Below are 25308 nucleotides of genomic sequence, written 5' to 3'. Positions count from 1 at the left end.
CTAATCCTTTACTGCCATAAAGAAATGAGTCTGATAACAATAATCTGAGCTGTGCAATTACATTGTATATACTTGGTTTTCTTAACTTTATTCCCATTTCACTCAGGAGCTGCAGACCTTGCTGAGTGATTCCAGTAAAAGTAAAACTCCCTAAAAGGAGCTCAAAATGTTGCCACGGGAAAAAAATCCAAGTGTTACTGTGTTTCTACTTCAGACAACTGAGACAAAAAATTAAAGAATAGTGAATAAGCAAAGTAGAATTTTCAAATGTTTTATTTGTAACTTTTCATGTGAAAAAATATGCAAGAATTCACAAATAGTTTCGTTTTTCATGAAGTTAAATTGAAAGAGTTTTTGTTTCACACTTCAAGATTTAAAGTCAGATCTTTTTTTTTATTTAAACCTTTTTTTTAAATTCAGTATTAAATATCCAAAGTGAAACCCTTAGATGATTTTTTTCAGAATCTTTTTTTTTTTTGTCATTGTTAAATTTCTAAAGTGAAACCTTTAGAGAATTAAGACAATTCTGGAAAGTGGGAAACATTTCCGCTGACTGCAACTGATGTCATGTTGCTCAGCGAAGAGGACATCCTTAAAAAGTCCCTTTCTAAGAAGGCCTCTCTCTCAGCACCGCTTCTTCTCCTGCTGCGCGTGCTTCAACGTGCGACATTTGCTCTGTGGAATCACAGGACGCAGAAATCGCTTCTCCTTCCTCTCCAAACCTCATCCGCACAAAGAATGAGGGTCGATGCGTCGCTCTTGTGGCATGCCCGACCTCATTCACATAAAGAATGAGAGTCATCTTGGCATGGACGGGACAAGAGGCGATGGTTCACGGGGGCCCCTCGGGCCGGCGCCGTGCTGCCTGGACGGGAATCCTCCTCAGGAGTATCCAGGGATGAGCAGAAACAGGGTCATCCTGTCCATCAGGATGAGTATTTCCAGATAAGAAGCTTTGCAGCATCTGAGCGAGTGAGGAGCAGGTCCCAGATCAGCGCTCGGGGAGGCTGATCTCAGGAACCCAGTCGTTCAGATGCCTGCTCTCCTCACAGAACAGGTGCAGCTTCTGCAGAGCGGGGTCCTCCCAAGACCCGTCAGCCGGGTTCTGATCAAACAGGAAGAGGAAAGCAGATTTAGTCGCACGTTTCTTTTCAGAAAGCACAAAAAAAATAAAAATAAAAAATCAGCCTTGAAATTCTTCACAGTGCTGCTACTGAGCTCTACATACCGTGATGAGGACGCAGTGCGCATCTTCAAACTGTTCCGCCTTGTCCCCAACAATCTCCACCAGACGCTGCATGTCGCTCACTCTGACGATGCTGATGTCGTTGTCGAAGCAGAAGGACTGGATGAGGGTGAAGTGGATCTGGAGGGCGATGTCACACTCAAACTCCTCATCCATGGCCAGGACGCAGAAAGACACACTGTCCGGGTCTCTGTAGTGAAACAAAAATCATCCTGTTAAGCGCTGCTGTTCAGTTTTTATTAACCCTTATGTTAAGAGAAGATGCTAAGGTCACATGAAGTTTACTTACTCAGTCATAATTTTGGCGCTCTCATAGACTCCAACAGTGAGTCGCTCCTCGCTCTGAGCACACAGCAGAGCTTCCTTCAGAGATTTTCCAGGAGACTGCATGGTTAGTTTGTATCTCACAGTTCAGCTGAAGCAGTATCAGAAAGTCCAGAAAAGGCTGTTTGTGCTGCTTCCAGGAGATTGCCAACATTTATACTGCAGACCCGACACGTGCTGACTCTTTCATTGGCTGATTGCAGCACAATGGTAACAAGAGGCCAGCAGCCCCCATCCCACCCTCAGGCACGCGTGCCCATAGAAAAGTCTTAGAAAGTTGGGGGCAGCTTCATTTGAAAGGATCAAATGTAGAAAGCCTGACCTTTAAGTGCTTATTTCAGCTTACAAGAATAATGAAACCACACAGCAAGACCAGACTACTATTGTGAAAGTCCTCAAAGTTTTGAAAGATTAAGAAGCGACTGATAACGCCACTGAAATGCTTAAACGATGAAGCCAAAGGATATTTAAATCTAAAGTATTTCTCAATGCAACTGCACGCTTTCCAAATCATAATATTGTGCTTTAGGGGGGCTTGTTTTAATGCACCCAGTCATTTGCATTCATTTGCATGGAGTTAAATTTACCGGTGTTTGTGGTATCTCACCGAACATCAACAAAGTGTTTGTCAGGTTCATTTCAGACTTTTCAAATCTATCTGTTTCAAACTTGCTCTTTCTTGTGCAATCAGCTAGTTTTAATAAAACTTGGAGTGATCTTCGATTACATCAAGAGTAACAGAGCATTAGTAACTTTGGATGTAACTTTGGTCAAAACTCCTGCATTCTTGCATTCTTGAGGTTCTCCATGTAACTGTTGCTGTTTTGTGCGAATTGATGTCTGCCTGGATCAGTGCAATAAAAAGCTCCAGTGATAACAGTAAGAAGTCTACATCCTTTTGATCCAGTTATGTCATCCATATCATTTCATATTTGCCATTTAAAATGTATTACTCCATTCATCCACAGAGTTTGGGCTCTGAATAAAGCTTTCCTGCAAGGTTAGAATCCTAACACCATTCATCATGTCAAAGTTAACTTCAGATCAGATCTAAGCAAGCTTATAAAGATTATTAAAATGAGCTGAAATCACAGAGAAAGACTTGCTGTTTTAGTTTAACCTTTTGTGGAAATGAATGGGTGGCAGTGGCTGATTGGTTTGGTCTGCTGTTAAAAGATGGATTTTTAAAATCTGAAGACAGAGCATTAGATGTTGAACTGGTTTGTTTTCAAATGATGACATTATATTTTTCTGTATAAATAAAAGGTTGATTTAATAAGCTAGTCAGATAAAGTCTTGTGTACACAAATGCTTCAGTAAATCTATTCGAGACTTGTAAGATATTTTCATGCTTTCACCACTTTTTGAAGTTTTTTAAAAGCTAAATATTTTATTCCTAACTGAAACCGCAGCTGGTGTAAAAATGCAAAGATATAAAAATTTATGAAATATGCACAATGTATATTTGTAAATAGGCGAGAAATGTCCAAATTGTTACTAATGCTGTGGTCAGAACAGCTAAAACACTATTGGAACACCGTTGGACAGGGCCCTTTTAAGACGTCGTAGAAAATTTTCTGGAAGAATAAGCAGAAACTTTCTTAAAAACAGCATCAATGCAGGGTATTCAGCAATGTTTGATGTCAAAATAATCAGATCTATCCACCCTTCTAACTGTACTGACTGTCAGGCAGACTTTTAGACGTCGTGACCAGCTTCACAGCATGAACTGTTTGTTGTAGATTAAGAAATGGCACGGGCCGCTGCTTTGCATGTGTAAAGACTGGCGCGTGGCATCTGGAGATGCCTGCGTGCTTTATCTCTCTACTCTGCATCACTCTCCATAGTAACCGGCAGATACCATCTGTCCCAGGGGGAAGGTAAAGTGAGGGTGAACAAAAGAAGTCACGCAGCACCTGCTGGGCGTAATAGACACATGTTCTACTCCTGCAAAGATTATTTTTGTAAGTTGTGTTTAAAACGCAGAATTGTAGACAGACTGCGTGGATCTACGCTAAATATGATTGTTATGTAATGTGTATCGCTCTCTAACTCAAAAACGTATTTTATCAGTGCAAAAATATATACAAATATTTTGTTTTTATTCACAGAGCTTAAGTCATCTCTGCAAACACTAAAAACACATTTCTGCAAACCTCTGAATTATCTGCCACCTTTGGACATTTCCCTTTATAACGCAGAGGGTGGGCTCTGTTGAGTCGCCGCAGGTCACCAGTAAAGAGCTTTGAACACCAACACCTGTCGCGCACTGCCGGAGAGTCCACCATCTGGCAGATGTGCTTCACCAACAATGGGTTGGTATCGATTTGCACGCGCCTGGCCCGTGGTGATAAGAGCTTATCCTTCCTAAAAGTAGATGTGTGTTTTATTTTGTATCAGCTAGATCCAAATCAAACTTTGGGCCAGATGACGCGCAGATGAGGACTGAAGTAAAAACAAATAAATGACCCTGTTTGCAATAATGCAAAGATAAGCATTTTGTTGTTAAACGAAACACTTGGGGCATTCTCGTCTGATTACAGCTCAAACTGAGAGTGATTTTTATTTGCCTCTACTTGTTTGGGGAGATAGCCTTTTACATTTTGCAAGTTTAGACTGTGAAGTCTCATCTTTGGTATTCTAACTTAATCAAAACTCAGACAACAGACTTGCGAATGTTGAGACATGTCGACAAAAGACAAAAAAAAAAAAGCCCTGGGGTCGAAGATGACCTAGGTTTAGGAGAAAGAGAATGGGGGCTTGGAGAAGGGGGGCTTGGAGGAGGGGGTCCCCTCATAGCGACAGTTCTCCATCTGCCACTGTGCCTTCCATAGAACAATAGTGCTGAATCAATCACCACCGACCTGTGTCTGCACCTCCAACCCCCTGCGCAATTTACGCAGCAATGGCAGCAGGTCTGACCTGATGCAAGATGTGTTTTGGATTATTATGCAGATGAAATGGCACCAAATAAGAGAAGAGAAACGGCACTAGAAGTGAACCGAATGAGGCAGGATCGTGCGTAAAAGTTTCGGAGTGAAAAGAAGTTGTGGATAATAATAAAACCAGACACAGGTCAGGTTACTTGAACTGGATACTAAAAATTACCAAATAATGACAATATGTTACATTGAAAGTGCCTAACGCGTGGAGCAGGTGAAATGGAGTCCTGCGTAAAAGTTTGTCGGGACCACTTAAATCGCAAATGAAAGCATTTAGTGGAACTATGGGCCAAATTCCAAGGAAAATAACTTTTAAAGCTATTTCTGCGTAACTCGCGTGGCTCCTGAACTCCCCAGAGTAAATAAATAAAACCCGAGGAAGGAAGGATTTGGGGGCCAGCTGATGGCCACGTGGTTCGCGTGGGCCAGCACTGCAGATTGTGCAGCACGCACTGCGTTCTGGCACGCGCTGATGATTTGCATTTGTATAGAAGACCGTGACAATAGAGGAGCTTCTGTGCTTACAATGGGGCAGTTTTATGGCCAGCCTCTACTCCACAGATGGCATCATCCACCTGCCCTTTCTCTGCTGCTGAGAGGGAGGAGGGGAGCTTCACACTTTCGCCATTCTGCTACTTAGATTCTATCAGAAAAGTATAAAATGAAGGAAAAGGCATTAGAAGTTTGTCTGAGTTCAAAAAATGTTTTAGTAAAGTTCACAAAGAAGTTTGTGGGGCTAAAAGTGTCCATAAGTAACCTTTGCAAAGATTTCCGAGTAGCTATATGCGCATTTTACTTCAGTTTGTAGTTTATTATGAGTACATGTAAAAAGACAGGTGCACGATGTGTCACTGCAACTTGAATCATATGCTGTGTTTTGAGTGCGTTGCACCAAAGTGCTGCAGAGTAATCAAACGCTTTCTGTAATATAATTAAGCAATTTTTAGCTTGCAGGGCAAGCTGCTGCGTGCGTGCAGCCGGGGGTGTGAGTGGCTCGATGACCCCCATCAATCTGCCACGAGCCGGAGTGTGACAATAGCATTATCATACCAATACACCATTCAGCTTTAGCCAATCAGGGCACAGAGCTTTCACTGCGCCGCACGAGCTGCAGGGTATAAAAGAGAGTGACCGCGGCTGTGAAAGCACTCTGCTCTCTCTGCGGATTTACTCTTCAGACTTTCTCGAGCTTTTCCACAGCGGAATATCCTCACAGCCTTCATCATGACTTTTGAGGAGGTCCTGATCCAGAAACCCACCGAGCGTGCTCAGTGCGCCGGCACTGCCCTAGAGGAGGTCCTGGTGACCGCCAAAGACAACGACTCCCTCACCGTTGGTGTCTACGAGTGCGCAAAAGTTATGAACCTGTAAGTATGAGACTGCTGGAAAGATAAAGTTTACTACGTGTAAACTCATTTAAACGCTGATTTATTCAGTTGTGGGTAGAATCTCATGGATTTTGTTCTTTAATGTCCCCACAGAGACCCGGACAGTGTGTCTTTCTGCGTCCTGGCCATGGATGAGGAGTTTGAGTGTGACATCGCCCTCCAGATCCACTTCACCCTCATCCAGTCCTTCTGCTTCGACAACGACATCAGCATCGTCAGAGTGAGCGACATGCAGCGTCTGGTGGAGATTGTTGGGGACAAGGCGGAACAGTTTGAAGATGCGCACTGCGTCCTCATCACGGTATGTAGAGCTCAGTAGCAGCACTGTGAAGAATTTCAAGGCTGATTTTTTATTTTTATTTTTTTTGTGCTTTCTGAAAAGAAACGTGCGACTAAATCTGCTTTCCTCTTCCTGTTTGATCAGAACCCGGCTGACGGGTCTTGGGAGGACCCCGCTCTGGAGAAGCTGCACCTGTTCTGTGAGGAGAGCAGGCATCTGAACGACTGGGTTCCTGAGATCAGCCTCCCCGAGCGCTGATCTGGGACCTGCTCCTCACTTGCTCAGATGCTGCAAAGCTTCTTATCTGGAAATACTCATCCTGATGGACAGGATGACCCTGTTTCTGCTCATCCCTGGATACTCCTGAGGAGGATTCCCGTCCAGGCAGCACGGCGCCGGCCCGAGGGGCCCCCGTGAACCGTCGCCTCTTGTCCCGTCCATGCCAAGATGACTCTCATTCTTTATGTGAATGAGGTCGGGCATGCCACAAGAGCGACGCATCGACCCTCATTCTTTGTGCGGATGAGGTTTGGAGAGGAAGGAGAAGCGATTTCTGCGTCCTGTGATTCCACAGAGCAAATGTCGCACGTTGAAGCACGCGCAGCAGGAGAAGAAGCGGTGCTGAGAGAGAGGCCTTCTTAGAAAGGGACTTTTTAAGGATGTCCTCTTCGCTGAGCAACATGACATCAGTTGCAGTCAGCGGAAATGTTTCCCACTTTCCAGAATTGTCTTAATTCTCTAAAGGTTTCACTTTAGAAATTTAACAATGACAAAATATTCTAAAACATATATAGAAAACAACAAAATGTCTATATTCTAAAGGTTTCACTTTAGAAAATCGCTCAATTAACTTAACGTCATGAGAATTTGTTAGTTTATCCTATAAATATTTTACTATGTAGCCTGTAGTGAAGACAAAAAGAAAATAAAATTTGACTTAATGTGTTTGATCTTTTTGAGGCAATGCTGGAAACTAACTTGGTGTTAACTTATCAGCTGTTTCAAACATTATTGGAAGCTGTAAGTGGAAAATACTCAATAAAACTTGAAAGATGAATTTTGCGTTGTGTTTTCACTTGCAGTTGCAAAACTCTGTTTTTTGTGCTTTTTCGGGGTGTTTAGAGGGAGGAGGGCTGAAACTAACACAAGCTTTAAACTCCCTTTGGGTGGAGAGACGATACGGCCTGACATCTGAGGGAGGAGGGGGCAAACACATTCAGGCCCTCCTCCTCCAGACTTCATCTGCATATGTATGGCGCAGAGCACAATAGCGGGGCTCCCGGCCTGTCAGCTCCAGCGGTCCGAACAGAGTGCCTATTGTTTAGCCCGCAGATGTCTTCCCTGGCCACGCCGCGCCATCTGCTGCTTCCTGCAGGTTGGGGTCGGACAGGGCAGGGCTGGGAGGAGTCGGAGGGGTTAGTCAGTACAGTGCTGAGTGAGGTCTGGCTGGTTTGGGCCGGTTTTGGGGAGAAGAGAGGGTGGGGGTCCTGACTATCTATGGTATCCTGCCAGCTGCTGTCGGGACTATTATTTACTGGCAGGCACTTGGTGAAACTTTGGTAAACACAGCACAAAGACAGGAGATCCGCTGTGTTTGGGTGCAGCAGCAGAACCACCTGCTCTGCCTTTAAAATGAAATCTGCATCAGGCACCGCTCCTTACTTTAGTTACACTTTCGTGAACAGGGCATAAGCGTTGTCTCTCATTTAATGTACGTCCCATTCTCTCTCTCTTTTTACAGCTTTTATATTGTCTGTTGGGCTTTAGAAAAAAAATATTTTATGTGTTTAAATATTGCTAAAAAGTAATAATAAATGACTGAAAACACACATTCCTTCATTGATTACTACCTTTGTTTAATTTCATTAGGCACTTCCATGTTTATTTAACATTTAGGGTATTCCAAACAGTGCAGAAGGTGACTGGGGCATTGCTGCAGGTTGACACCTGAGTTGCATTAGGAGGAGTGAAACAAATTTATCAAAAGCTAAAAACTGTAAAAGCTACAAGTCATTTAAAAATGTTCCTGTTTGTTGCAAGTTGGTATAAAATAAGTCTGTGCAAAAGCAGTGCTTTATTATGAAAGCACACATAACTTGGAGGTGTGCCTGAGGCCCCTGTAGGCCCGGAGCCCCTCCCTCTTGGGGTCTCTCACCATCCCTCGGACTACTGGGGGAGAGTCGCAGCCCTTCTTCTTCTGGGCCTGGTGAAGCAGGATGCGGTAGACCCCGGTGACAGGACTCCGGCTGTCTTTCAGCGGATTGTTTTGCAGGTGCTCTGCGGTAAAGCCAAGCTTCTCCAGCGAGCTTCTGACCTCCTCCACTTCCTCTTCCAGGCTGGTGTTCTCCGAGACCATCAGGCTCCGCAGGGTGGTCATTGAGTCGGAAGGGAGAAATGACCAGGGGAACTCCACAGGTAAGAGCCAATCACAACCCAGCATCTGGTCGATAGCATATCGTTCACTGGGGACCAGCTTCAAGATGCCTTTTATGAGCCTCTGACAGGGGCCTGGCACCCAGGGGGGGATGGTGTAATTGCCTTCAATGACGCAGCGCCGCAGCTTGCCCATGGTTTCGGCACGGAACGGCATGGTGCCGGTCACCATGAAGAAAAGCAGGACTCCCATTGCCCAAACATCTACCGGAGGCCCCAGGTAGGACTCATCCCTGAAGAGCTCTGGGGCTGCGTAGGGCGGCGAGCCACAGAAGGTGTCCAGGGCATTGTTGCAGTTTGACATCTGCGTGCTGAATCCAAAGTCAGCCACCTTCACGCAGCCGTCGATGGTGAACAGGACATTCTCTGCTTTCAGGTCCCGGTGGATGATGTTGATGCTGTGCTGCAGAGCAAAACATAAAGAGAAGGTTGGAATTTCAAACTGTAAAGTAAATGTGAGGTTAGACTTTCACTATTAAAGTTGCATCTGTTAAAAGGCTTTTGGGAATTTAGATGTACAGCTGGATGGCTGTAATGAATTATAATTTTAATGGTGACCAGTTCAGTGACCGCACAACTTTAACATTGTTTTGGAACACAAAAAAGTGCTCTGAGCAGACCTGCACCTAAGCTGCCCAGGTTACAGCTAAACCCACAATCACCCTGAAAAAAATCTAAAGTGAAAATTAAAATATTCACTCCAATGGTTTAGATAACTGGGTCAGCACAAAGGCTTGTTTATAATCATGTTTTTGCATGTTTTTGATGTATGTCTCCATTCTCCATTCCAAGATTTCATCTAACGGACCCAATTTTCATTCTTCTAATGCAACCTGACTATAAGAGTTGAGTGTGAGTCACTAAAATAATATCTTATACAATAAGATAAGGAAAGAACCCTTTTATGAATAAATATGAGATATATATTGGATCTTCATCAGGTCTTCATCAGGATTTTCCTGCAGAGAAAAAAAATTGGGACTTGCCAAAGAGGTTTTATTCTTTCCCTAAAATAAAATCACCAAGACTGAAATAAAAATATTAAGCAGGATTTTATTTACTGAAGCATAAAGTGCATCGGGTATTTCATGGCCAAAAATAACAGTACATTTCCTCATGTAAGGTAGCACAGACTTGATGCCACTGTCATGATCCTGGATATTTGACCCAGTGCTTCTGGCTTTAGACTCTTTGTTGTAGTTCTTTCAGTTTTTTGCGTTCTTTACAGTTATCCCCCGGATGGTTTCCAGTTTCCTGGCAATGTCAGATGTTCCTTTGTTTGGTTACTTCCTGTTTTATTTTGCTAGTCTCTTGTCTCCTGTGTGTTTAGTTTTGATTCCTCTTTATGTCATTACCGGTAGTTTGATTCTGTCCACCTCTCTTTATTTTTCCAGCCGTGTTCTTTATCTATAATTACCCACCTCGTGTGTGTATTTAAGCCCTGACTTTGTCATCAGGTCTTTGTTGTGTCATTCTGGTTTTTCCCTGGTGAATGTCCTGACTTTTAACCTTTGTTAGTGTGCTGATGTATGTAAACAGATCAAGATGTTTTTGGTGTTTTTCCAGTCAGGAAAAACACCAAAAACATCTTACAATACATACATGTCATGAGGGGTTATGTTTTTATTAAAATACCTTATATAATAAATGCATAATGATAAACTAAAATGAACCGTGAAGCTGATGAAAATGAACCAAAACAAGCAAACTCACACTAGAAATTTACCAAATAAAAGAAAAGATAAAATTTCAAATTTTTTTTTAAAATGGGTAAAATTATAACAGCTCTGTGTCAGACATGGTGGGATTAACTGTTAGCTGATCTTTGACCTGCCAGCTTCTCAGTAAAAATCCAGTTTGCGTTCCTGTGTGAACAGGGCAGGTTATAATCTGGCTTATTCACAGTGAGCCAGCGTCTGTCATGTGTCCTGCCTCCTGCACGCTCTACCCAGGCAGCTCCCTCACCTTCAAACCAAACAGAGGACTGCCAGCAGCCATGACACATCTGAAGCAGATGACATCTTGTGTGTGTCTCACATGTGAGAAGGTGTGACTTCACTGAGCACATAACTAAACTGCATGATGGGAAACACAAGCAGCATCTTGCTCTGAAAGCTTTCAACATCACTGACCATATGTTTGATGGCAGAGAGGATCTGGGCGAAGGTGATCTTGCTGGCATTGTCTGACAATTTTCCCTCGCTGCATATCCTGCTGTGGAGGTCTCCTCCTCCTGCATACTCCAGCACCAGGTGGAGGCGTCTCGGCGTTTCCACGACCTCGTACAAACGGATCACATTTGAGTGGTGCAGGGCCTCCATGCTGCTGATCTCCCTGGAGAGAAGACGCTGGGCTTCAGCATCCAGCCTCGTCCTATCCAAGATCTTCAGAGCCACTTTGTCTGTGAAAGATTGGACAGAATGATCGTGTCATGGTAACATAACTCCAGAGAAGGTGTCCATGACATCAGAGGCTGAAAGTCGAACAGAAACTAAAAGCTTACACAGAAACCGGAGTGCTTTTGCATTGCATGGAGATACATGGAGAGAGTAGTTAAATTAATCGGGAAAAAAATGTCTTTAACTAAAGAAGTGACTGCGAGCAGAATTCTTTTATTAAATTTATAACATATAAAAAGATGGTGTTAATTATTAAGTAATGATCAAAAAGTTAATAAAGGGTTAGCTTGCTGAAGGTAAACCTGAAATCCCAATGTTTGAAATTGTTTAGCTTAAAGCAGGATAAGATGAAAAAGGACTGGCATCACCAGAACAGCATGTTTATATTATATAATATATAATCAGCTGCAGTTGATTGGTCCTCTTAATTAATTTATCCAGATGAACCACCAGATATCAGCTGCTTTTCAGACTTGACTCCTTGGAATAGAAAAAGTTTAACCAGGTGCATAGTGGAAGGCAACCTGTCTTTGAACATTTGCAGACCAACACAGATGGCAATCAGTCTCAGACAGATTGGCAACTGTTTGCAAATAACTGCCATCTAATTTATAAAAAAATGCTAACATGTTTCAACCAATATGAGTCGGTCTTAGGCAATAAGTGCAACTCAGCTGCGACATGTCTCTTTGCAATAGCAGACTTTTCTCAACTGTTTGTCAGCTGGTTGTATTCTGGTTATATTCCTATGTAAAAGCAGGTCTTTCCAAGCACTTATGCCATTTAGCAGTTTAAATATCTAAATTTCTGTTTCAAATCTACGAGATTCTGGCTAGAGTCAAAATAATTCATATGAATTTCTGTGGATGAAGACGGCAACAGATTTTCACAGTTAAATGTTGTATTATCACAAACAAAATTACATGTAATTGTCAGTTGGACCCCATTCAATTCCCAATCGACAGGGGACTGATTGTTTCATTCCCATTGCCCTTCCTTCTTATTGCTTCCCATTGCAAGTTGCTTTGAAGATGGCAACTAACTGCGAGTGGTCACAGACCTGGCCATTTGAAAGGCAGCAATTTTGCAGTAACCTGTTTTCTCTAGCAGTTCTTGTGGTTCTAGTGGTTCAACCAGCATTAGCAGTTTTAAGTCATTGGATTTGTGCTTAAATGTTGAAGGTATTTATAATGATACAATCTGTTTGTGCTTTGCAAATGTGAAAATCTCCTCAGCTTAACTTTGCTGTATGTTGAATGTGTTTGTGGTGGACTGTTTTGCAACACATTCAAAGAGAAGCTATCTCAAGCTATGTGAATAATTGGATGTTTTCAGGTCAGATTTCTGCCACCTGTCCTGAAACGACTCAACACATCAGGTTTGGAATCAGGTTGCAGCTGTTCTGCTGCTGTAGTTCAGTAATTTCTCCTTTTAACTGAGCAACTAATCAGCATCTGGTGCATTGGAAGCTTTATAGATGAGTTTAAATTTGGAAACTGTGTTGCATAAAATTGCTCATTATTGCATGAGCTGTGTTTGGTTCTCAGTTTCAGGCCCATCAAACATCAGACGTGTGTAGTCTTTAAAAAAGGTTTTCAAGTGTTGTCAACAAAGGGCTGCAACCAGTTTAAACCTTGCATATCCACACTCTATTCAAGCTCTGCTTTGATAGGGTTGAGTCTGAGACAGAGGCAAAGGAAGCAAAGGTAAAATATAAGTGAAGATTATCTTGAAGATTCAGAATATCCATCTACCTCTCGTCAGAGCGTGGAAAGCCAGTTTGACCCTGGAGAATGTCCCGTAGCCGATCTCCCCGCGGACCATATAGAATCCAATTCTGCGCCCTATGATCAGCTCCTTGATGGTCTGCTCGTCCTTGCACATATCTCTGGTGAGCTTCTCCAGGGGAGTGAGGTTGTCTGTCTCCTCATCCTCAGGCCCAGCATCAGAGCTGTCCGTCAGGCTGTAGAGGCTGTGGTGGAGCCTGGCGCTCGCCACCTGGTACTGGCCTCCAGGCATTTCTGCAGCAGGCTGAAGATAGTGGTGGAGTCATTAACAGTCCATCTTATGTAAGTTACAGTACAGAGGAGCATATAGAAGTAAACTAGAGGGACAAAGGTGTTGTTTTTTACTTGATTCCTGATATTCTCTATAAATTTCCCCAAAAGAACCACTATTAAGTTTTGACACTTATTTCACTGAAACCAAATTGCTCAAGTAAAACATTAATTAAATCTGCAACGTATACATGTTTTATACTGTTTTAGAAGCCTAGTAGTGAAATGGTTGCAATAAAACAGTAACACACACAAATAACTACAATGAGAAATTTTCTTACCAAGTTTCTGCATCAAACCATGGCTGCAGAGCCCCTTGCAAATGATATTAAAAAAGGGGGTTATTTTTTCTGTACAGAACCCTAAAAAATGTCTTCAGAGCAGCGTTGTCATGGCCTCGCTCTCTTCTCAGTCCTCTAAATCAGATGACTACACACTCATGGCAAATCACATGCAAGGCAGCGTGGTAGGGGGAGCGTCACAACGATTAGTAAAGTGTTCAGTCAGTGTGGGCATCTCTGGCCACACCCCTCACCTTTGCTTATCTTCAGCCTCTTTTCATGTCCAAGAAACGAAAGCTTAAGATGATGCCATGACCTCTAATCCTGCTTTAATCTGAGTCTGCCCCAGTCCTTTCATACAGCTAACATCAATTCAAACATCAAAAAAGGGGCCATAAAACAGATATGCACAAATAAGTTGTTTTTAGAGTTTATATGATCAGAATGCGGATTTCATGTCTAACATAATACACCTGTGCAACTGACATGCATGTGCTATCTAGGTAAAGTTGATCTCTTGGATTTTGTGAAGATGAAATGTTATGCAACGGCATTAGCAAATGTTCCCATAGAGATTAGCTCTCCGTCCCCTTTAGATGCTGGCAGAACAGCACAGATAACGAGATTAGAAAGGTCAACGCCTCAGCAGGCATGAGCATCTTCATTCAGGTATGTCATCCCTGTGTAGAGTAGTGGAAGGACATTAATCAGCAGACAGCAGTCAAAAACCATGCAAATGTACAAAATCATAATTATTATACACACTGCTCAAAACCCCCTCAAAAAACAACACTGCCAAAAATAAATCATGCTGGATATTTATACTGATATGTGCTGGGTAACATGTTAGGAATAAAAGGATAAATAATCAGCCTGCAGAGGGCTGAATTCAAAAACACCCTGCAAATCAAAGTGAAAATGATGCAGCAGGCGAGTGGATATATGAACGTGTGAAGTTTTATTTTTACTGTGCAAAAGATGGAATCGTGACACTAAGGGCTAAGGCTAACATAAAAGCTAGTAGCAAATAATCTCCATCCAACCAGCCAAAGCTTGATTTCCAGCAATTAATCGAAGCAGTGCTGAGCAGACAGGCTTGTAGCACTGTAGCCTACCTGTAACTGTTTCCACGTGTAAACCGCTGTGAAGTGCTCTTACGGCTCATTTTCACCAACTTTGTTATTGGCTTTGTGTTACTACTTAATGCTTTCTTTTTTAAAGAAGCTGACAATATGTCACACTGACAACACCCATGCTGTTCACACAATGATACAGGAAGTATAAATTGCTGTGTCATCTACTTTATTCTAAACAGAGCTGCAATTTATAAAAGAAAAAGAAGAAAAGATTTGAAACAGAGGAGCTGTGCCCGATGTTTCACTGGATCAACTGAAGTTTTTTTAATACACATTTTCTTACACAGTCTATGATACACACAAAACATTAGCTTATGGCAAGACACTCTGCTAGTTGAAGACTTCTGTCAATTAATAATGCTCAGAACAATAAACCACAGAGAAAATGCATCTATATGAACACAAAGAGAACTCAGTGTGAATTACAATAACCTTGAAAAAAGGGGGATAAGTACTATTAATGATTTCTTTGAATGAAAACAGATAAACAGATTTACATCCTTGAATCAGACTGCCCTTTCAGCCAATTCATTCACAATCGCACTACTCCACCTACACTCTCTCCCTCCATCCTTCCCTGCAGGCGTCTAATTGGATTAAATCCTTAGACAGGAATACAGCATGTGTTTGTACTTTCTTTACACTGGTCACCTGCAAGAAGAGCACTGGACTTGCAGTCAAATCTAGTCACACTGCACAAGCACCAAGTAAATGTCCTGTTGAATATGTAAGATTGGAAATTTCAGAATGCTCTATGGGAATCATGCACGTCCACTGGCAGGTCAGCAGCTCGTTAGCCTCTAAACAAATTAAATCTTTCTTCTCTTTGGACGGCTGTCCAGGATGCTGCTGGCACGCTGATTCTCTTCCAGCTCTTTCATTCTCTGACGCAGGGCAAAAATCTCTTTGTTCTTTTCCTCCTGGAAAAACTGCAGCTTCTGAGAAAAACATAAAAAGACATACAACACACTTCTGAAAACACAAAATCACTGCTGACCTATAAAACACGCCCTGTAAATACTAGCTTCTATTCTTCAGATTAATGCCAGGTAAACGAGTTTAAATGAAAAATCTAGTCTGCCATGTGCTTTGCACTGAGTGGCTTCAGCAGCCACTCAGTGATATTTTCATTGCTGTTCATGATTTCATGCCTTTTGAAATTATTTTCTTATTCAATCATTTAAAGCCCAAAATGTAAGAAAACACATAACTGAACGGTTTCCCCCCCTAATGAAATAAATTTTGAAATCATAATAATGAAAATTTTGGTTAGCAGTTTTCAACAAAACACACAAAACCCTGTCTGGGATTTATGAGATACCAAAAATAACCCAAGCATTAGACATTTTTTCTGTAATATAAAATGAGCAACCAACTACCCCACTTGAAGGAATGTTTTTGCTAAGTGGCTAAGTACACTCACTGACTAGTTTACAGAGTACATCTACTGGTTATTGCACATATCTGACGTGCCAAACACATGGGAGCACCTCGGTGCATTTTAGCAATGTACACACAGTCAAGATGACTTCCTTAAGTTCAAACCAAGCACCAGAATGACTCAGAAAGGTCATTTAAGTGAATTTGAATATTGGATGGTTATATCTAGTGTGCATTTTCTGTATTCAACCAAGGCAGAAGCGCATCTCTGAATGTAGATGGAGGACGGTGACACAAGGTGACACCGCTGCCATCTAAGAACAGGAACCTGTGGCTACAGTTCACAGGGCTCCCCAAAACTGAGCAATGGAAGATTGGAAAAACGCCTGGTGTGATGAGTATTGTTCATACCAAACTGGTATACCTAATAAAGTGGACAGCTAGTGTTAACCTGAAGGAGGTGTTTGTGACAGTCAGCATCAAGATTAACTGTGGTGCAGTTCATTTATAGCAATGAACCTAAAGTTGCCATTTCACTTCTTGGAGTTTAATTTATGCTTCAAAAATGATCCAGCTGACACTTTCGGGGTAAAGACATGCCCATGTTGAAAGCTGAGTGGTCAAATAAGACTAGAAAAGCAACGTATACAGGCAGTCAGCCTACCATTTAAGTGGGAATTTATGTCTGTTAAAGCATTACAAAGGCTGATAAAGCTTACACAGCATACCGGGAAGCAGCCTGATGACTTAAAACGTGTAGACTAACAAGATAAGATTTCTAGTTAAGACTTAATGGACTTTGCTCTACTCTTAGTTGTAGTTTCTATGAGAAGGATACATCAGTACATCAGTAACAGTTACACACATGGTGTTTACTCACCTGTGCTTTTGGAATACGGTAAATCACACCAAAACACTCAGTTACAACAGTTTAAACAAGGGGGTGTAACAGGTTCTGTGTGGGCTGCTTACCCTTTTAAAGACACTCTGAGGAAGGTTTGGGCCATGTTGCTGCTGCTGCTGCTGTTGGCTCCACTGAGCTGAACTCTGAACTCTGGCTAACTTTGCACCAAACTGCCAAAAACACAGAGCAAAACAATGAGCTTGTAACTGAAACTAGACACTCAAAACCAAAGCAGAGTTTATTCTTATTTCAAAGATTTAGACTCCTGCTCCTGCCTGTGTTCTTAATATTATTCATTAAAATCACACACAATTTAAACCTGATTATTAAACATCATAAATATATTAAAAGCAATGACAGATATTTATGTAGATCTATGTTAATCAAATTAAGTATGATGGTTACAATTTCAATTATGTTATTTTACCTCCATCTGTAACTTGAGTAGCTCGTTCTGACTCTCCTTTTCCTGATCTTTTAGTCTCTTCTTCATGTCCTCTAGATCCAGATCCTTTTTCTCCAGCAGCTTCTTACATTCAGCATCTTTAGCTTCCACTGAATAAAACAAACCACAGGCAGATTTCTCTGATTTTGTCAGTAAAAAACTGATGTAAAGTAAGGAAACTTCAACAGATCTGTTGTTAGCTGTCCGTGTTGTGCAATAGGACTCAAGGACCATAAATTATATAAATAATGTGTCAGTATTCCCTGAAACATTACATAACATCTCCACTCTCACTTATTCTGAGTCTTACAACCCCCTCATGCACTCAATGGAGTGTGCTCCCATTATGCATATAAGAGCTCAAGGCTGTCAAATTGTGAGATAATTCGCTTGATGCTTTGTCTCACTCTGTCTACAGCCATAAAAAGCAATCAATCAACAAAACAAGTGCACGTGTTCACAAAAACATTTTTTAGAATCAACAAAACTAAAGATTTCCTGCAAATCTGAGCAAACTGTAAGTTGTTTGATGCCTTTAACAGTTTCTGCAGAGCTTCCTGATCAGAGTAGCGAGCATGTAGCTAAATAAGAGGGAGAAGCAAAGCCTCTGCAGACTTTATTAAAGCTGCACTGAAATGTCTAAATGCACATCATAAAAAGATAGACTATGAAAGGATTTTGCAAGCTGACAATGCTTTTTTTGTGTTGGTGTGTCTGCAGGCAATGCGATTTAGGTATCCCATTTATCAGACAGTGTTTGGAACTCTTCCATCCTACTTGTTCTCATACATTTGTTGTAGCATGTCAGGGTGCAATGGGTTCATTGGACATGAACCAGTGTCTCAGTGCACTGAGCACTCTGTGAGGCCTTACACTGACTAAAATACTCCCTGTGGGCATCTTCCACCTCCCTGCCACACTGCTGTCTTAGATCCTCTAGCGCCCTCTTGTGTCTCCCTTCTTCTGCTCTCATTTCTCTGATCAGCCGCTGAACTTCAGCTTTTCCAACCTGATAACAGCATACAAAGGCTGAAATTACTGCTGCGCAAAGTTTTAGCACAGGCTCCGACAGGCTCATACCCCTCAGATGTTTTCACTTCTAAAGATTTCCTCTCAATATACTCAAACCGAGTTTGATCGACAGCTCTGTCACTTGCAGGCATATTTTTGTATTTAGATAACATTGACACACTTATCATGATTTATTATTGTTATTATTACAATTAATAATTAAAGTTATAAATTTGGGTAAATCCAAGCATAGCTTCACTTGTTTCATACTTGGCAATAGAGTGCACTACGAAGCATGTGTGACCTGCCCAGGCTTTCTTTGCCTCTAACAACAGCATCAATAAACGCTGTTGTTGAAGGCAAAGAAAGCCCATGGCTCCGAAGAGATGTAAAGAATATTTTAAAAGTTGTTGCAGCAAAATGAAACACTGGTGATCCAAATAATGCAGAAAGAAAACTCATAATCTTGTACAATTTGATTATTATTATTATTATTATATTTTACCTCTCTGTGCACTCTCAGTGACAGCTTCACTTTACACCTCTTAAACTTTAATCATGATATTTTTAACATCATATGCTACGCATTAAGAAGTAAAAAGTAATTTCATTATTAAATATTCTGTGACAAAATAGGCTGATCAGTTCTCTAACCTGTCTGCTATTTGCTACAACAGCACAATGGGAAATTTCTTTACACTACTTGGCTCTAAGAAAAGTAATTATTAAAACACTTGTACAAAGCAACCTTTAAATCTGAAACAAACCCAAAGCCTCTGTGAAAACACATTTATGTGCGTTCTGCATCATCTGCCGAACGCTCTATTGCAAATTTCTGGCACCCTGCTGCATTGCTGTTCACGACAAAAAAGAGAAATTGATTTATGACTTTTAGATAACATGGTGCAATCCCAACGAATACAACACCGCAGCAAACTTCTGCTTAGCCAAACACAACAGATTGACAGCCAAACATGTCAACATCATATTGTAACATCTATACTGGATATAATCCAGGAAAAGGCACCTTCCTGCCTCAAGGTGTCTTGCATAGAGGCAGCATCAACTACATCCAACAGCAAGACTGAACAAGACTGCCACATTACATGATCAAAAAAACCAAAGGAGAAAGTAAAATGTGCAGGTATAATTCTGTGTTTCTCACTTGACCAACTCTAGGAAAAGCTTTGTATCATTTCTATGATAGATGTTCATCAGTTTAACCCTCTCAAGGCAGGCGTTGCCGATTTGCAACAGTTAAGAACTAACAACCGGATTAACCCACATACATATTTTATGAGGTTTTTTTACTCAGAAGTACCACTGCAGGACTTGGTTGTGCATTAGCAACAAAAAGTTTAATTTGAGCCTGAGAGGGTTAAGTTCCTTCACTCATCATAAACAGCTGAACAGGTTCTCAGACGTGCTCAGTCCTGTATGCTGAGGTGCTCAGACGTCACTAATGTCGGTCTTCGTGTTTCTAGCACCACCAAATTTATATAAAGTATTGAAAGTACTGAGCCTAGACTGCTTATGAAACACATGAGCACCACCACATAAACAAGATAAAGAAAGATTCGGCCCAACAAGACATGATCTGCTTGTTAAATTTGTATTTTCAAAACTTTGAAAAGAAAAATCTAACACAGAGAGCATATTGGTGGTAAGACCATTTGTGGCAAACAAAAAGTGTCAACTTACAATGGTCTTTAAACCAAACTCGTTTTCATAACCTGAAAACCTACTCTGGATATGTGTTCAGCATATGTTATTATGGAGATTTAGCTAGGTAGAAACACTCTATGTACCTGATAAACCCTTTAGTTTTGCTTTGTAGCCTAACAGTTTAGGTCTAAGGAGCCAGAGTGATTACAGGAAACACCTGTTGCTTGCTCCTACTTCTGTTCGTACCTCTGCTGTTCTCTCATTCTGCTGTTTCAGATCTGCCATATCATTCTTGAGTCTCTCATTCTTCACTGAAACATGAAAAAGATGATATGGAGTCATTTTCAGTTGATTATCACCCTATCAAAAATATATAAAAATATAAAGGTTTTACATATCAAGACATAATAAAAATTATTTAGTCCTTATTTAGTGCACATCGCAGCAAATTCCCCCACAAATCAGACCATGTAATGCTCAGAGAAACCGCAAACAACCCAGACAAGCCTTATTTTCACATTTCAAATGTTAAAGTTCGTGACATACAATCAGAAAAAGACTGAACGAGTATGGCTTGTTTGGAAGGGTTACCAGAACAACCCACATGATTTCTTGAACACTGGTTTTTGGACAGCCAAGACCAAAGTGAAGATGTCTGGCCATGATGTGCAGTGTCACATTTGGAGAGAACTAAACGCAGCATCTCAATAGAAACACCTCAGGGTTGATGATTTGGGCTTCCTCTCCAGCATACAGGACCAAATGTGCAGCCATCTCTGCGACAGCTAAAGTTTATCCAAAACTGGATACTGAAACAAGGCAGTAATCCTAGAAGAAAACAATTACTTCAAGTTCTTGCTACTAAAACTTGTTCTACAAACTGCACAGGGTGCACTTAGTCTTTAATACAACATTTCTGCATTCTGGTTTAGTTCTTAAATAAATAACAACACAATATAATATGTCACTAATATGTCACATGTATATACCTCATTTGAAGACCTGCTAAGAACTATTATATTATTATGTCCTGATATGTAAAACGTTAGAGCTGACAAAGGGTACCTTTTTTTGCTGTATATATGTGTATGTGTGTTTGATATGTTATTAGAGATACCTCTGAGGTTGCACTGCTCCTGCAGAGTCTGCTGCAGTTTGTTCACTGTGAGAAGAAGGCTATCTTTTTCTGAAAGAGGTTCAGAAACAAAGTCTACTTTCATGCTCCAAATACATATATAAAACAGAAATTAATTTAATAATTTACAGAAAAAATCCCCAAATATTTAAAATGTTTTTCTTCTGTAAAGTGAATCGCTACCAAATCCGGCTTGTTATTAATATCCGCCAGATGGTATTTTTCTATGACATATGTGGAATTACAATGCTGGATACTGATATGAAATGTGGCTAAAATGTCAAATAATGAGATCAACAAGTTATAACATCTCACTTCATAAAGAGGATGAACCCAGGGCCTTCACCAAGGCCAATATAAGCTGAATAACGATTATTTTTATATACGAATCATACAGCACTACTCCAGTAGGGCCCGATGAATGCAAAACCACCAGCAGAGGGAAATGTTATTAAACTGAATGATAGGTTTTGAGTTTTAACACTCACCCTCAATTAGGCTCTTCTCCTTGGTCTGGTAAAACTTCACCAGTCTATTAGCATCCTCCAACATGATCTCCAACATGCTGTTTCTGCCATTAACTTCAGTTATGTTCTGTTTAATAAAGATCCAGAGAAAATACTTTATTCCATAAAGACACATATGCACATATATAATAAAACACAAACAGTCTCAGGTTTATTATAAAGTAAAATCCACATTTATTACAAATGTATGATGTATGTTCATTAGGATTAAGTTTATTTACAGTCTAATCCCTCTTTTACTTACTAGGTTTCCTTCTTATGTTTAAGTGACTATGAGCAATAAAAAAAACAACACAAGAAAAAAAGATAGCTGACATTAATAAAAACATTTGAAAGCCTTCCTGTAAAAGTTCATAGATAAACTCCTAGTCTAACAAAGCGGCAGAAAGTAAAAAAAATGAGAAAGTAAATAGCAGATGAAGTTAGCCTATTAGCAAGTTAGCTGGCTAATAGGGCAATGTAAATTACTTTACCTGTTCTAGTTGACAAAACTCCTCCAGAAATTTCTCAAGATTAACGCAGTTTAACTTTGTCATATTTTAAGCCCGAGAGCAAGTCAGTATAGTATTGTCTTTATTATCTTCCTCATAAGTGATGTTAACATGACGCTAACAAAGACCCCAGCTCGTTTGGGCATACAGCTAGCTTACTAGCAGTGAAGCGGTTTCTCTGCAGTGCTATGATGATTTAATATTTAGTAAAATAAATAAATAAAAATCTGCAGTTTATATAAATTTCACATAAATTATTACCTTTAAGAGAAAAAAAATGTATATGGTGACAGTTGTTACCATGTTCTATTTTTTTATTATTGTAAATAAAAAAATATATATTGTGACTTGTCCCCAATTTAGAATTTTTTTGATATTTTATGATTTTGACTTACTCAGAAGTAACCCAAAAATCAAGATACTTAGTAGATTGTTGGTTTTTACCAATGGCTGTAGAGTCACTGGTTTTTACATAAATAACGCAGAAAAACAAAACACATTTTAGTTTATTAAGACACATAAAGTCAAAATCTGATTTTTTATTTCATTTATTTGACAATATTTTTAGATTATTGCAATAACCATACAAATTAACACTGTTCATATACCTTTAGCTTTTACATTGCATCAAATGCATATAAGCCAACCAGAAAAAAAAAAAAAACAGCAAAAGAATCAATGCACTATAAACACAAATACTCACTAAGCAAAATAATTTCAGTTCATATCGTTTTGGCTTTAGCTCTCAAAACTTTTCACAGTTTTTAAGAACACAATATGTGATAATATTAATATTAAATTAGCATCTTACATTGAGCTCCTGTTTATCCTGTCACACATAAATCATGCTTTATTATTCTCTTTTAGGAATCAATATGTTGACATACACTGAGCATTCTGAAAAGCACAGAACTGAATGCATTGAGTTTGCATTGAGGCAAAGTTGATCTGACAGATAAAAAAAATGTCATTCAAAAGAAAATCAAAAAGAAGGTTATTTATTTGTTTCTTTTCAAATATTGTCTTTTCATATGTACAATATGCACAAGGATGTGGTGCCTTTAACATTAATGCTGATTAAAATGTGAATCTGTAGCATAGAAGGTGTTGCTCGTTAAAATATTGCAGGGAATTGTGCACCTGCAATCCATTTTTGTCCTTGTTTGGCTTACAGCACCAAATGACAAAACATTAGCAAAGATTTAAACAAAGAGGACCACCAGGGATGAAAGGAAATTAATTTTTTTACTAAATCTTATAAATGCAAATAAAATAAATACATGTATACTGGAAGGTGCACTTCATAAGCAATCAATATGAACTTTTTTACTGGTTAATACGGCTTTAACAAAGGTGGTTAGTTAAGTTGTTGCAGACCTGGTTTTCGACTGCAGCAGTTTTCAGCTTGAGCGTTCCCTTTTAATGCTTCCCTTTTCCACAATCAGAGTAAAACACATTTTTATTCAGTTCCTTTACAAAACTCTGCCAAAGGATGCAGTCAACATTTAACCTCCAGATTTTTAATTTGCACACTTCGACACTGAATTACGGTGTGATACTTCCCAGAAGGTTAGCGGTCAGGTAGCCGTCTGGTGTCGGCATGTTCTTTGGAATTATCAGATGTGGGGCTGGAGCTGAATTTGGTGACAGTAAGAGACTGTTCTGTCTATCAACACCTTCGACCACAGTGTAGACAGGAGCAGGGATTGGTGGGGGCGAGGTGGTGTTTGATTCATAGGGAGGTGACGGAAATGTTTTACAGGGTTCAGTCAGGTCCCCTGTGGATAATTCTGGGCTTGTTTTTCCTGCATTGAGCTCTGAAGTGTAGTCTCTGTGATCTGCATTCATCACGAGGAGCTGAAACTCTTTCTTCTCTTTCTCTACCACAATTTCATCCTCCTTCTCTTTACTAGGCATTTTCTCCCCCTCTGTCTGTTCCTCAGGTAAGAGCAACACCTTGCCCGATGACCTCACCTCACTCACCTGGGTGTACAAAGTGTCTCTGTCCGTGACGAATGAAGGAAGCTCCCCAGAGTTGCAGCTTTGGATGGGAGAGCTTGGCTCGGAGGTTGCTGCACATAATGTCTCCTGACTGAGGGCAAGATTTGGAAACAGAGGAAGGAAAGGTGATGGTTCTGGGTCGCATGGGAGATCTGGATCGCAGCAGCTTGCATGACCTGAATCGTCATCTCTGAAGACAAGTGATAGTGGGGAGCAGTTAGAAGTCAGGTGGTGGTTCATGAGACAGTCAGTGTCCAGTTCTGTCACTCTGTCGCTTTGCTCTTCAATGTCCAGATCGATAAATTCCATCCAGGGGTCGGAGTTGTAGAGCTCCGGCCTCAAATCAGGAGGACCACCCAGGATTGATGTCAATTCCCTAAGCTTCCCACTCTGTGAGAAAGAAAATATACCAATGCACTTACAGGCCATCATTGCAATTTAAGTCTTGTTTTTAACCTGTAGACTGTACTCTAGTGTATAGTCATTTGAATATATATATATATATATATATACACACACATATATATATATATATATATATATAGTTTTGTAATTAAGATAATCAAGTTATTTTAAGTGTCACAACTTTGGATAAGCACCTTGAGAAGTTCAGAGTCAATTCCTTTAATTTTGGGTCCAGGAACAGGAGGCAAAAGGATAACCATCCACCTTGGGGAATAAATAAAAAAAGAATACTAAATTCCACACAGTGCATGGAAGAAATTAGAAAACAGTAAACACAATTGACGTCTGAGCCTGTGGTAGATTTTCAAAGTTAAGCAGCCAAAACCGTTTCAGCTTAGCATAAAAGCCTAATAAATCTAAAATGCTTACTTTTCTTGCTGTGATATGATAACCAACATCAGGATTCCCACTAAACACAAGGCACCAAAGATGAGCAAAGCCACCACGGGGAATCTTGAAACTGATGAAAACAATGGACACACACACACACAAAAAAAAAATCACATTAAACTTCACATAAAACGTGAAATAGTACTCAAATGTTAATTCATGACAAATATAAGATGATCTAAAACTGAAAAGTCTTTACAACACCGTTTACACCCGGTTCAAACACTGAGTTAAACAGTGAGTTTACCTTTCGATGGGATGTGAATGAAGACAGATTTGCTGAATTCTCCAAACTCTTTCCCACCGAGCATTTTGCACCGAACCCGGAACTCATGATTGATGTTAGTTTGAAGCCCGTAAAGGGAGCACCTTGTACTCAAAACAGGGTCAGCCTGTGGTGAAAAAATA

General features: G+C 40.4%; 5 protein-coding genes across 9 annotated transcripts in view; 1 reads left to right on the top strand and 4 right to left on the bottom strand.

The window, feature by feature from the left end:
* Positions 1–836: 836 nt before the first annotated feature.
* Positions 837–1636, bottom strand: LOC102213811 (growth arrest and DNA damage-inducible protein GADD45 gamma-like). The gene is made up of 3 exons (XM_005725551.1): positions 1536–1636; positions 1229–1436; positions 837–1105 (listed from the first exon to the last, which is right to left on the bottom strand). The coding sequence occupies exons 1-3, from the start codon at positions 1634–1636 to the stop codon at positions 992–994; spliced, it is 423 nt and encodes a 140-aa protein (XP_005725608.1). The 3' UTR covers positions 837–991.
* A 4025-nt stretch (positions 1637–5661) lies between these two features.
* Positions 5662–6451, top strand: LOC102213524 (growth arrest and DNA damage-inducible protein GADD45 gamma-like). Its single transcript, XM_005725550.1, has 3 exons — positions 5662–5879; positions 5994–6201; positions 6325–6451. Exons 1-3 carry the CDS (start codon positions 5737–5739, stop codon positions 6436–6438), a joined length of 465 nt encoding a protein of 154 aa, XP_005725607.1. The 5' UTR covers positions 5662–5736; the 3' UTR covers positions 6439–6451.
* Positions 6452–8019: 1568 nt separating this feature from the next.
* nim1kb (NIM1 serine/threonine protein kinase) lies at positions 8020–14035 on the bottom strand. Its single transcript, XM_005725549.1, has 4 exons — positions 13351–14035; positions 12767–13043; positions 10746–11014; positions 8020–9016 (listed from the first exon to the last, which is right to left on the bottom strand). Exons 2-4 carry the CDS (start codon positions 13029–13031, stop codon positions 8258–8260), a joined length of 1293 nt encoding a protein of 430 aa, XP_005725606.1. The 5' UTR covers positions 13032–13043; positions 13351–14035; the 3' UTR covers positions 8020–8257.
* Positions 14036–14048: 13 nt separating this feature from the next.
* On the bottom strand, positions 14049–22225 carry ccdc152 (coiled-coil domain containing 152). 3 transcript variants are annotated; one of them, XM_005725547.1, is made up of 8 exons: positions 22027–22225; positions 21515–21620; positions 21009–21077; positions 20138–20202; positions 18095–18224; positions 17198–17325; positions 16839–16940; positions 14049–15424 (listed from the first exon to the last, which is right to left on the bottom strand). In XM_005725547.1, the coding sequence occupies exons 1-8, from the start codon at positions 22087–22089 to the stop codon at positions 15296–15298; spliced, it is 792 nt and encodes a 263-aa protein (XP_005725604.1). In that variant the 5' UTR covers positions 22090–22225; the 3' UTR covers positions 14049–15295. The 3 variants fall into 3 exon arrangements, with proteins under 3 accessions (XP_005725604.1, XP_005725603.1, XP_005725605.1); XM_005725546.1 differs by having other exon boundaries at positions 14050–15424; positions 18089–18224; XM_005725548.1 differs by lacking the exon at positions 22027–22225 and adding an exon at positions 21798–21821 and having other exon boundaries at positions 14050–15424; positions 18089–18224.
* A 356-nt stretch (positions 22226–22581) lies between these two features.
* LOC102212111 (growth hormone receptor-like) overlaps positions 22582–25308 on the bottom strand; it is a 30256-nt gene continuing 27529 nt past the window's right edge. For all 3 annotated transcript variants that reach the window (XM_005725544.1, XM_005725545.2, XM_013908923.1), the window contains 4 exons: positions 25148–25292; positions 24880–24970; positions 24645–24714; positions 22582–24435 (listed from right to left, as the gene is read on the bottom strand). In XM_005725544.1, coding sequence (XP_005725601.1) covers positions 23590–24435; positions 24645–24714; positions 24880–24970; positions 25148–25292 — 1152 coding nt within the window. In that variant the 3' untranslated portion in view covers positions 22582–23589. The remainder of the gene's footprint in view (positions 24436–24644; positions 24715–24879; positions 24971–25147; positions 25293–25308) is intronic.

Source organism: Pundamilia nyererei, unplaced genomic scaffold, assembly GCF_000239375.1.
Source record: "Pundamilia nyererei isolate P.nyererei 1_Seehausen unplaced genomic scaffold, PunNye1.0 scaffold00016, whole genome shotgun sequence".
NCBI lineage: Eukaryota > Metazoa > Chordata > Actinopteri > Cichliformes > Cichlidae > Pundamilia > Pundamilia nyererei.
Note: the sequence above shows the minus strand (reverse complement) of the source record. Positions and strands in the feature narration are given on the sequence as shown.

What these genes read in the sequence shown, in the direction of transcription:
- ccdc152 (XM_005725546.1), bottom strand. Translation starts at nt 22,089, where the DNA reads ATGACAAAGTTAAACTGCGTTAATCTTGAGAAATTTCTGGAGGAGTTT. An exon ending in CAGGGAGTATTTTAGTCAGT is followed by an intron (nt 17,326 to 18,088) that starts GTAAGGCCTCAC and finishes TGTTTTATTCAG; the next exon opens with TGGAAGCTAAAGATGCTGAA. An exon ending in CTCAGAGTGTCTTTAAAAGG is followed by an intron (nt 15,425 to 16,838) that starts GTAAGCAGCCCA and finishes TGTTTTTCTCAG; the next exon opens with AAGCTGCAGTTTTTCCAGGA.
- LOC102213811 (XM_005725551.1), bottom strand. Translation starts at nt 1,636, where the DNA reads ATGCAGTCTCCTGGAAAATCTCTGAAGGAAGCTCTGCTGTGTGCTCAG. An exon ending in AGCGCCAAAATTATGACTGA is followed by an intron (nt 1,437 to 1,535) that starts GTAAGTAAACTT and finishes GTTTCACTACAG; the next exon opens with AGACCCGGACAGTGTGTCTT. An exon ending in CGCACTGCGTCCTCATCACG is followed by an intron (nt 1,106 to 1,228) that starts GTATGTAGAGCT and finishes CTGTTTGATCAG; the next exon opens with AACCCGGCTGACGGGTCTTG.
- LOC102213524 (XM_005725550.1), top strand. Translation starts at nt 5,737, where the DNA reads ATGACTTTTGAGGAGGTCCTGATCCAGAAACCCACCGAGCGTGCTCAG. An exon ending in TGCGCAAAAGTTATGAACCT is followed by an intron (nt 5,880 to 5,993) that starts GTAAGTATGAGA and finishes ATGTCCCCACAG; the next exon opens with AGACCCGGACAGTGTGTCTT. An exon ending in CGCACTGCGTCCTCATCACG is followed by an intron (nt 6,202 to 6,324) that starts GTATGTAGAGCT and finishes CTGTTTGATCAG; the next exon opens with AACCCGGCTGACGGGTCTTG.
- nim1kb (XM_005725549.1), bottom strand. Translation starts at nt 13,031, where the DNA reads ATGCCTGGAGGCCAGTACCAGGTGGCGAGCGCCAGGCTCCACCACAGC. An exon ending in TTTCCACGCTCTGACGAGAG is followed by an intron (nt 11,015 to 12,766) that starts GTAGATGGATAT and finishes AATCTTTCACAG; the next exon opens with ACAAAGTGGCTCTGAAGATC. An exon ending in TCTCTGCCATCAAACATATG is followed by an intron (nt 9,017 to 10,745) that starts GTCAGTGATGTT and finishes TTTGCTCTGCAG; the next exon opens with CACAGCATCAACATCATCCA.